Here is an 11,523-nt window from a genome sequence, read left to right as displayed (position 1 = left end):
AGCAGGAGAAGCTCAAAAACGCCCTGAGTAGTCTGAGCACTACTTGGCAACAACTGAAAACATCAGTGTGTTATCAACATTCTTCTGGTACTAAATCCAAAACACAGCACTATGCTAGCTTCTATGAAGAAAATTAACTTTATCCCAGCCGAAACCAGGACAATTGTCCAAATGCCTCTTAAACACTGACAGGCGTGGGGCATTGACCACCCCTCTAGGAAGCCTGTTCCAGTGTTTGACCACCCTCTCAGTAAAGAAATGTTTCCTTATGTCAAGCCTGAACCTCCCTGAAACAGCTTTGAACCATTCCTCTGCATCCTATCTCTGGATACCAGGGAGCAGATATCAGCACCTCCCTCTCCACCTCCCCTCCTCAGGAAGCTGTAGAGAGCAATGAGGTCACCCCTCAGCCTCCTTTTCTCCAAACTAGACAAGCCCAAAGTCCTTAGTCACTCCTCACAGGACATTCCTTCCAGCCCATTCACGATCTTTGTTGCCCTCCTCTGGACACATGCAAGTACCTTCACATCCTTTTTAAATTGTGGGGCCCAGAACTGCACACAGTACTCGAGGTGAGGCCACACCAACGCTGAACACAGCGGGATAATCTCCTTTTCTGACCGGCTGGCTATACCGTGTGTGATGCAGCCCAGGATGCGGGTTGCCCTCTTGGCTGCCAGGGCACGCTGCTGGCTCATATTGAGCCTGCTGCCAGCCAGCACCCCCAGGTCCCTTTCTGCAGGACTGCTCTCCAGGCACTCCTCTCCCAGTTTATATTTGAGTCCAGCATTAGTTCACTCCAGGTGCAGAATCCATTCATGTTAAATTTCATGCCGCCAATGATTGCCCAGTGCTCCAATCTATCCAGATCCCCCTGAAAGGCCCTTGAGAGAATCAACAGCACCTCCCAGTTTAGTATCACCAGCAAACTTACTAATGGTGCATTCAACTCACGCATCCAATCATTGATAAACATATTGAACAGAACTGGCCCTAGAATTGAACCCTGAGGAACACCACTGGTGACCAGCACCAGCCAGATGTAGCCCCATTAACTACAACCCTTTGAGCTCTGCCCTTCAGCCAGTTCTTCACCCAGTGCACTGTGAACTTCCTCATCCCACAGTTGGACAACTTGTCCAGAAGGATGCAGTGAGGGACAGTATCAAAAGCCTTACTAAAATCCAGAAAAACTACATCCACTGCTTTCCCTTCATCCACTAGCCAGGTACGGATACCAAATCAGTTAGACAGGACTTTCCCTTTGCGAACCTATGTTGACCGTGCCTGATGACTGCATTGTCCTTTAAATGCCTTTCAATAGCACCTAGTATAATCTTCTCTGTAATTTTTCCATGTATTGAGGTTAGACTAACAGGTTTGTAGTTTCCTGGTTCTTCCCTCATGCCCTTCTTATAAGCTGCAATAACAATTTTAACAAGGTTAAGTGAAGTGTTATACAAATTGGGTTGGTTGGCCTTGCTGAAGCACAGCTGGTAATAACAATCCCTCCCCCTTCTCTTTCAGCCTGAAAAAGTTGGTCACTGTTGTGTTTAGAGGATGAGAAAATCTCATCACTGCGTTTGGTTTTCAGCATGGCTTGTGCTGTTCCTCAGCAGAGCTAACTCTCCTCTCCGCTACAGACTTCAATTCAGGGCTTCAGTATGCTGTTCTCTTGTTTCTGACAGAGGCAGCTCTCCAGTCCCATCCAGCCACACACATGCAAAAACTCTAAAATGTCAAGAAACTTCACCAAAAAAAAGGGAGGAGTCCAGACACATCAAAAACATAGTTAATGAGTCATGATTAAACAGCAGCTTTAATGATGAGCAAGAATAAACTGTAAAAAAGCTGGTTTGCATTACACATGCACGACCTTTACCAGGACAGCAGGTAGCTATCAACAGGCCAGGGAACTGAAGAAAACAATGCAATTAAACTTTTCAGAGGCTGCACAGGAAGCACAAGGTCCTCATGCCTAAGGAAAGCTATACTGCATCGTAACAGGAATGCTACAAAACTGCAGAGGTGGCACAGCCTATATACCCATCCTTTCCAGACAGACCTTCTGGCTCACTTACCTGTTTAGGGTCGACAGTGGCAGCCGGGGACTCCAATTCTATTGTTACAGGACCATCATTCTGGATGTGTACCTGCATGTAGGCACCAAACTTGCCATCTGAAAAGGGAAGAAACAAGAAGTGCTGAGGGCTCTTGGAAGGATAACACCTTTACCAAAGGATAGGATAGGAAGGATAAAATCTTTACCAAATGTACTAATAAAAAGAAAAAAAAAACCATAAAAGGACAGCCAACTAAGAAGCTGCAGAAAGCTACTAAGAAAAAAAACAGTCTATGTGCACCCAGCTATGTGGTCTGACATTCAGAGACGATAAATACATAGCTAATAACAGAAATGTCCACAAAACAAAGTCTACAGTTCAGGATAGGCAGGATAGTTCTCACAGCCAGGAGATAAAATTTTAAAGGATGTAACAGCTAAGCTTAAGGATCCAGTCCAGCTAACCAGTTGATGTTTCAAAGACATCTTATATATAAGCAAAAGATAAAAAGACCTGAAGACTACTCTGAAGCATTTGACATTGAATACTCTAGAGCAGAGGACACTGGTGTGCAACTCAGTCCCAATCCGCTACAGCAACTTCTACATTCCTGTTTGCAACCTAGGCTGTTCTTTGACAGAGTTCAGCAAAAAGGGCAGAAAAAAAGACAGTGTACTCCCTCAACCCTGCCTACATCACAGGAATACTCTTCTGAAATCAGAAATGTCTATGTCATTTGTCATCAGTGGCATTTATTAGAACACCAGCTAGGGCACAGACCACATTTTTAAGTATTTGGGAAGTTTCCATCACAACAGACCCATGACATTTTTATGCGGCATCGTCTACAAAAGCCATCCCTTTGTATGCTGTCTTCTCCTCACATCTCATTCTCCTTTGTGCAGACCTCTTTGCTCCATTTTTTCTAGTCCAGCTTTCTACTCCTCAAGCTCACCCCACCCCTGGCTGAGCCTACCTGACTGCTCACTCCCACATATTCTCTACTGTCCTGCACACCTGAGCAGCCTTTCTAGACCTTCCTGCAGGGGCAGCAACAAGAACAGATGCTGCCATATCAATACAAATACACAGAAAATAAAAAGGTGTACTGCAGCAAGCAGACAGCAGTTATCAGAAGATTGGACCGGTCTCACTCACTGGGAAGGCAGGCCAGGAGCCTGCTCAGAAACACAACCAAAACCACTTCCAGTACCACCTCAGACAGTGAGCAAGAACATGCCGAAAGCTGTAGGCTTCAGTGGAGCAACCACCCACTGGGAATATTTACATGAGACTGTGTATAGCACAGCAGCTTTCCACAGCAATATGTGATGTCCCTGACCGAACAGAGGTCAAACCAAACTGTCCTGATTCTTCACAAACATGTTACTGAGGACAAATAGCTCTGGAAGAGTTTTCAGTCTTTCCTTGTCACATCCTGTAAGTCAGATAGAAGCCTGGTATTTGTATAAAAGAAAAAGGAAAAAGAAAAGGTACGTTTGGGCCTGTCCAACACATATGGGCCATATCACAACAGATCTACTGCCCAACTGCTTTTCTAAAGGCTGTATGCCACAAGCAATCACATGAGCTAGAGATACAAGCTCTTGCACAGCCAGAAACTATAGCACTGCACAAGAGTCTGCTGGCAATGGTCCAGTGGCCAAGGACAAAGTTCCTGGGCTAATCACTGAAGAGCCACAGCAACAGAAATGCCAATGGGAAGAGGGCACGAGCATGATTCAAGGAAGTATTTCTATGAAAAGGAATGTGATTTACTGAACAAGAAGCTGCACAATTTTACCAGCTGCACTCCTCAGACGTTTTCTGCCCCACAAGAGGAGGTGGCAAAAGAGAATGTGTGCCCAGTGTCCCAGCTCACTGTCTCTACACAGGCTCCTCTGATCAAATTTACTTTCTTCAGTGTTCTCAGTGGGCTGAGAAATGTTATAGGTATTGAATCTAGAAACCTGATGAAGGCATAGCTGCCACAGCTTCACCCCCCCAGGTCCAAACAGTAGCAAGGCTGAGCATGTAGGCACACATACACAAACACATCTATGCTACACACACATGTATATATACACACACACAGAGCCAGTTGCACAGATACCAACACAGACACACTCAGCACTCACAAGAACATAAATACCGCCTACAGCCTCACCTTGAACCCCTCACTGGCTGATCAGGATGAAGGTCCCTTAGTGGGAAATATGTACATACATACAAAGTGAACCTCTCCAGCAGCCAGGCTTAGGCACTGAGTCTGACATGGATCTTGACCTCCCCAGATGCTGGCACCTGGGGATACAAGTCCCTGAGGCCTGCAGCCCTGCTCCAGCTGCTGGTACAGACCCCCTCACACACAGGCACACATCTCCCTCCAGCTCTCTGGCACTTTCCTGGCTCCCCCCTGCATCTTACGCTTAGAGACACACACAGAGGTCTCATCCGTAGAGACCCCTGGTCTCTCCAGCAGCGGGCCAGGACTCCTCTAGTCCCTGTGGAAGCCAGTTCCTCCTGTGGTCTCACCCTCAGAGGCACACACCCAGGCTCAGCTCTGGCCTCCGCAGCTCCTTGCCAGCTCATCCTGCTCGCTCACGCTCACTCACAGACACGATCCTCAGTCGCACCCCAGTTGCTGTGCTCAGACCCCCATTCACACACACGCACACAAACCAGTGGGTCCCTCACCCAGGAAAGTAGTCAGAAACACACTTTAGTGAAAAGGCAGACTGTGCTGATCAGGTGGAGGGCACAGCCACAGGCATACTGACCAGTCATTGCTTTCATGTGGCTGGCCCTTTTTATACTCCACCCCTTTCCCTGCCTTTGCTTCCTCACCTAAACATCCCATAATAAGTCTTATGCGACCCTGAAATGCTCTCGTCCTGCATGTGTCCTATATCTCTAGGCAGCAATCCTCCTCATCCAAAAGGTGCTCTGGAGAGCCACTCCCATTGACTCCCCAGGATGGTCATCACACCTGGACTACGGGAATGAGGGTCCCCCAGGACAGCGCTGTGAGGGGCCCAGACAGGGTTTACGATCCTCTGAGTCCAGAATTTGGGTTCCTCTGTCTGCCTCTGTGCTCCTTTGTGTGTGTACAGACCAGTTTTGCATCACATAACCTAAGAACTACTACAGCAGGAGCAAAAACATCTTCCCATCTGACAATGTCACAGTAGGGTCAGTACACTCTGGAGGGAGGGGACAACTGAGGCTGCGGTGGCATCAAAGAATGGCACATCAGAGGTCCCTGCAACATCAACAGTTACTGCTTTAAAAAGGTGCAGATGATTTGATTGGGTAAATCAAGTAAATCAAGACACCATGAAGCTGTCGGCATTTCACAAAAGGATCAGTGTGCTCTAGATGCTAGCTAATGGTGCAGAAGAAAAAAGAAGAGCATTACTAAATAATTACAGAAAATAACAGAAAATTTACAAGACAAAAGTATTACAAAACCAATGAAAAAAATCAAAAAAATCTGTTATCATTTTATAAATTTGCAGGATCCTGGAACATGTAAAGAGTCCCACTGAGAAAAGATGGCAGAGCAATAAAAAAAATAGTGATTATTATTTTCCAGCACAGTTTTCAAACCCTCAGCCACCCATGACAGATGAGAACCTGCAGAGAAAACCCAGGCAGTTTTTCCCTAAACCTGTATCTTACAGTTTCACTGGTGAATCATGCAGGCACACGTTTTCAGAAATGCCTATAAATGACTCTCAGTTGAGAAATAAGAGCTTGAAGAATGTTTGCTTTCGGTTAGCTGTATCTGCACACCTCAAGTCTAGCTCCCATAATGTGGAAGAGTCTGCTAGAGAATTAATAAGGGCTACAGCGCAGGAATCTTACAGAATTGGTTCCTGCACAGAAACAGACAGTTTCTGCATCTGACAAGACAATAAAACAAGACTCCATACCTGTATGCAGACAATGATGATCTACTGACATGCTTAGAAACTGGTAATACTGCTCCTTTAGGAAGATCAAGCAGACACTATTTGAGCTGCTGCTCCTAGAAGGTTTTTTTTTTATATTTACAGTGTATATGAAAAGAGATGTACTTATGTGCTGATCACATAAACCAGTCAAAACTAATGCATCTTTCTTTAACAAAATAATAAACAGAAAATACCATCTTAAACTTTATTGGTGAGAGCACAACTTTTCAAATAGCTCTCTACATATTGTATCATCCCTCTGCTGTACTTTACTCACAGAAAGGCCTGCCTTTTGCACTTCCCATACAAAAAAAAAAAAGTAAAAATAAAAGTAAACTTCACGGGCCCCTTTTTTCAAAGGCTGATAAAGTGCTCAAATAAGCCCCCACCTTTACCAGAACACTCAAAGCACTCTCATGTCACAAGCACTTTCTATCTTGTTTCGGCATCAGAACTACTGTCAAGGGACATCTTTCTATAACAGCTCCCTCCCATTTTCCTCAGGCTTAAACTTGCAGTCTTTTGACTCAAGGTCACCCCAGGTCAAGGTGAATCACAGATGAGAAATTTTAAGATTTAGAGCTAATGGCAACAGTACTTAAAACAGAAATGCCTGTTAATGCTGCCCTCCTTTATAGCCTCTCTCTTCCAGACCTTCCTCTCAAAGACGGGAAGGGTCTCAGCGCCTTGCAACCACCACCATATGAAAGGCAGTGCGGCTTTCAGCCTCAGCAACTTCATTCTGTCAAAAGTTTTAAAAAGCCAACTGAGGGAGAATTTCTTCACACATTCCAAAAACTCTTTACTGGCCTTCATCCAAAACGTCTTGTGGACCACCGCACACTCTCATCTTCAAGCTTTCAAACATACTGCAAAGGTGATGTTGTTGTCAGAAGCAGCTTCCACCCTCCCTTATCACATATTGATGCGTCCTGTAGTTTCAGGGACCATGGTCCCTACGCAGTATGTGCTTTACTCATGGGACGCTTCTGGATTTTTGTGCTCGCAGCTCCCTTATACAACAAAACCAAAGGGTTCTAGCGGTCCCTTGGTCCTCACAGCTCTTTTTAAGAAGTCGCCTCACTGTAACACAGCTTTTTCCTCTGCAGCTTCAGTGTCTGGTCTTGCCTGAAAGAACAAGGGAAAGCTAAAACCTAGTTTCACAATACCTTCTTAAATCAATGCCTAACTTCTCTTTAGGAAGAGACGTTTCTTCAGCAGAATCTCCCCATGTTGGCTGCCTGCCTCAAAAACATGCCTCTGCCTTCCTTCCCTTGTCCCAGCATCTACTGTAGTTTCAGTATATGGCAATTCATATAACCTTTCAGAGAAGGCATTTTTCCTTTGTGTGTTGTGGTTTCCTGAGAGGTAAGTCGAGAGACAAGCCTGACTCGCCTAGAACAGACTGACATCTGTGGTACCACTGCATTTTGCATCCATCTAAGACCACACCAGTGGAACACATCACCTCTGCAGCGCTGGGGCAGCCCTTGAATGCAACTTCTGAAACTCCGATGCAGAAAAATCCCTCTGAAACTGAAGACATATCTCTTCCATCTCTCTGTCCCAAGAGTCTGTCTGGACTGATTTTCATTTTTCAGTCAGAAGGAAAGGAGGAGAAAGAATGCACCCTCCTTGGATGTCGCTTGTTACCCCAGCAACTTTGGGTAAATTTATCACACGACCCTGTACTGTCCGTGGGAGACACTAGCAACTTACTCTTAAATATTATTTCTTTTCCTGCTTTTTATACCACAATGCTCTTCAATGTAGTAAGTACCTTTCCCCACTTTAAGACTTCTTGACTGGTCAAGTCACCTCCTTGCAACATCCTCTGCAATAAAATAGGATCCTATAATTAAAGTGACAAGTTTACTCTGCTGGACACCCATCTCTTTGAATTCCTTTTCCCTTAGAATCTGGCATGCATGCCTTCTTCAGAGGCAAAGAAGATCTTTATCTGAGGTTGAGACAGATGAGCCACATTTGAGATGTAAAGGCTTGAAAATAAGATATAATTTACTTTCAGAATATTTTTTGGATGTATCTCAAGCGTCATGACCTAGAAACTTCACACTGTTTTTATTCAGTAGTTACTTCTAAGTTTGTCTACTTGGAAAGTTATTCCTAATTAACCCCATGTGGGTACTCCTACTCCAGATAAGAGCACATATTCCAAAGTGACAACACTAACAAAGGGAAATAATCAGAGAAAATAATTCTGCTTTCGGCTTGCAACGAACCTTAATCTGAATTGAACCCCTACTTGTGGAACAGTCCTCTCATATTTACTCAGATACTCCTATTAAGGGAGTGAGATATTTCACACTCTGCCATGCTAATCCTTCCTGACTCAGAAGACTAAAGCCACATTCAAGACAGAGAGCAAAGGCTCTGACACACAAGGAGAAGCCTTAGTAGGCCCAGTTTTTGGATATTCATTTGTGCAACAGAGTCCTCAGAGTGGAGTGAGGCGTTCAGGAATGAATTTCACAAGAAGAAAGCACTGAAGAGAGACAAGCAAGGATTTCTCATGCAGCCTTCTCTTTCCCAGACATGGGTGTCCATCTGCAGTCTTAAGACATCTGTGTGAAACTAGGAACCATGGCTCTGAGCCTTCTCCAAGATTTTGTTTGTCAAACGTCCCCCTGCTCTGGGTGTGAGAGAATGGTTTGCGCTTCTCTTTGGGGAACACTTACTACTCTGAGCTCCTAGCTGGCAAGCTCCAGATAGACCAGATGTCAGATGGAGGAGCTGCCTGCCCAGCACCTACAACAGTGGCACACGTAGTAGCTCAACTTCAAACAGCCAAAGTAGTCTATTGAAAAAACATAGGGACTAGAAAACATGAGGCTCTTAAACAATATGGCAAGACATTTATTGATCTGTCTTTGACTCAGGTACACAAATTCCACTTTAAATGACAAAATGATCCTTCTAAAATGCATTAAGCAATTTGTAAGATCAAAGGGAAGGGCACCTACAGCAATCCAGCGAATCAAACTCTAATCTCCCAATAACTACAGTTGTGTGTCTGTGTGTAGGGCAAATACACTAACACAGACTTTGAAGACAGAAGGTAGAGCCTCATGCTGACACACTAAGCTATTTTAATAGCAGCTCATTCCTCAGTGCTCCTTCCCAGGGCCCTCCCGCCACCCATTGTAACACACAGCCCCCAGCCAGGGAAGGTTCTCATTTCATTAGGACTTTTTCAGGGCAGAATTCAGTATGTTTGCATGGTACACTAAATCACAGCCCAGGTATCACAATTTCACAGTGTTACACTCACACTCAAGCAGTCCTGCTCACATAAGGCCTCCCAGTGTGTAAAGGCTCTGTGTCCTAATTCACCTCAGCTCAGGGAAATGGTAACCTCTGTCGATACAACCACAGGACTTAGCCTGCTCTCCATGAAACTGCCAAGCTTCAGAAACTTTGCATGCACAAAAATAAATAGATAAAAAAAGAAAACAGACAAAAACCACTGGCAAAGCAATTGGCACAACAGAAACTTCAATCGTAAGAGTCTAACAGACTTGGATGCAGCACAATGCAGCCAGGCACAGCCTAAAAAGAAAGAAATAGTAAAATGGTAAATTAACAGGTGGTTCCAGTGCTGCCAGCGGTTTCAGATGCATGCATTATCTGACACAATAGCACAGGCAGCCACTCTTGGGTTTCTAAATCTATGTTTTCAGCATGAAAAAAAGAAAATGCAGAAGTGAAAGTTGTTTTTGCAGGGAACATTGGCAAACAAGTGCCAAAATATGGACACTTAGCAGCAGTGGCTATTCATTTCAGGTGTATAACAGTTACCCACTGAAAAGAGAAGTTCAAAAAGCTGCTGTCAAAATATAAACTGATTGAAAGTATTTCAGAAACAGAGCATTTTCCAAAGTCCAAGGACAAAGATATATACAGAGAGAGATAAATTTTTCTGCACCTCATTTAAGTGAAAGAAGCAAGCCCATACTTGCTTTTAGTTTACCTAGACATAAAGGTCCAACTCAATCAAACCTTACTGAAGCAAATGTTATTTCCATTGACTTACCATGAAGTTCTGTTATCAGTTTCAGAAGCACAGGGTTCTAACTTAGTCATAACACAACAAGAATAAAGATTCAAGAAGCACACACACCGAATTCATTAGAACAGAAGTCTTCTCTGTTACAGACCAAAAGGGATGCATGGAAGGGGTATCAGAAGTGCATTCCATATCATCAACGAATGCCGATTGGAAAAATATTTCAGGCTACTGGAAAGTTGACTGAAGATGGACATTTTATGTGCCTCTTTGGAAAGCACTTCATGATATGGGTATCTGGGATAATCAGCTTTCATCTACAGTCAATACAGAGATTAACCTCTAAATCTTTCCCCAGCTACCAGTTTTCTGCCTTTTTTCCCTTTTTTTTTTTCCTCATAAGGAAAGTGAGGCTGACCATTATCATGATCTCCGTTTTTCCACTTCAGTCTATTAATGGCCCCCATTTAAAAAATAGTCTTCTCTAGACACTTGTCTTCTGGGCAAGCGTATCAAAACTTCAAGCCTAAATATGAAAACAGCCAGAAAGTAAAAAGAAAAGCAAACAGAAAAGATTAAGCACAAATAGAGCCCAAATGCAAAGGGAAGCCAAGTATTTTCTGTTAAAGAGAAAACAGTTACATACATGGCATAGTGTTGAGAAAAGATAGTCTGAATCAAACACTGTTCTCAAGTAGCACATTACACCTCCCACTGTCATCATTACCATTTAACAGAATGTAAAACTAAAGTGACAGATGGAGCTACACTGCCCAACACAAACTGGCCTTTGAGCCTGACTAACCACGTATGCCTCAGAAAAAATGCTCCTCCTGGGTTCATCTAGCTACACAGCACAAAACATCCAGCCTTTGAGGGAGCCTGACCCCCAAGTTTGTTCTCATGGCTGCAGCCTCTCTGGGTTATGTTGTCAGTCGTTGCTCACACTGCACAGCCAACAACAATACAAGAACATCTACGTGTCAAACTATTCCAGAGGAACATGAGGACATGGCTCGGCTAGAGGAAGACTGGAGTGAATCATAGAATCGTAGTATGTTTTGAGTTGGAAGGGACCCCTAGAGGTCATCTAGTCCAACCCCCCTGCAGTGAGCAGGGACACCGCTAACTAGATCAGGTTGCTCAGAGACCCATCCCACCTGGCCTTGAATGTTTCCAGGGATGGGGCCTCCACTACCTCCCCGGGCAACCTGTTCCAGTGTTTTACCACCCTCATTGTAAAGCATTTCTTCCTTACATCCAGTCTAAACCTACCCTGGTTTAGTTTAAAACCAGGACCCATTGTCCTGACACAGCTGGCCCTACTAAAAAGATTTTCCCCATCTTTCCTATAGGCCCCCTTTAGGTACTGAAAGGACGCAATCAGGTCTCCCCACAGCCTTCTCTTCTCCAGGCTGAACAAGCCCAACTCCCTCAGCCTGTCCTCATAGGAGAGGAGCTCCAGCCCTCGGCTCGT

The 11,523-nt window shown here is 44.4% G+C and overlaps 1 protein-coding gene across 1 annotated transcript in view; it reads right to left on the bottom strand.

Moving 5' to 3' along the window:
* DTD1 (D-aminoacyl-tRNA deacylase 1) overlaps nucleotides 1-11,523 on the bottom strand; it is a 31,327-nt gene that overhangs the window by 12,096 nt on the left and 7,708 nt on the right. Inside the window, exon 4 of the mRNA XM_035897080.1 lies at nucleotides 2,082-2,179. Coding sequence (XP_035752973.1) covers nucleotides 2,082-2,179 — 98 coding nt within the window. The remainder of the gene's footprint in view (nucleotides 1-2,081; nucleotides 2,180-11,523) is intronic.

The sequence above is a fragment of the Egretta garzetta genome, unplaced genomic scaffold (genome assembly GCF_000687185.1).
Source record: "Egretta garzetta isolate BGI_Z169 unplaced genomic scaffold, ASM68718v1 scaffold17, whole genome shotgun sequence".
Taxonomy (NCBI): Eukaryota; Metazoa; Chordata; class Aves; order Pelecaniformes; family Ardeidae; genus Egretta; species Egretta garzetta.
The sequence above is the reverse complement of the archived record's forward strand: the minus strand, read 5'-3'. Positions and strand labels throughout refer to the sequence as shown.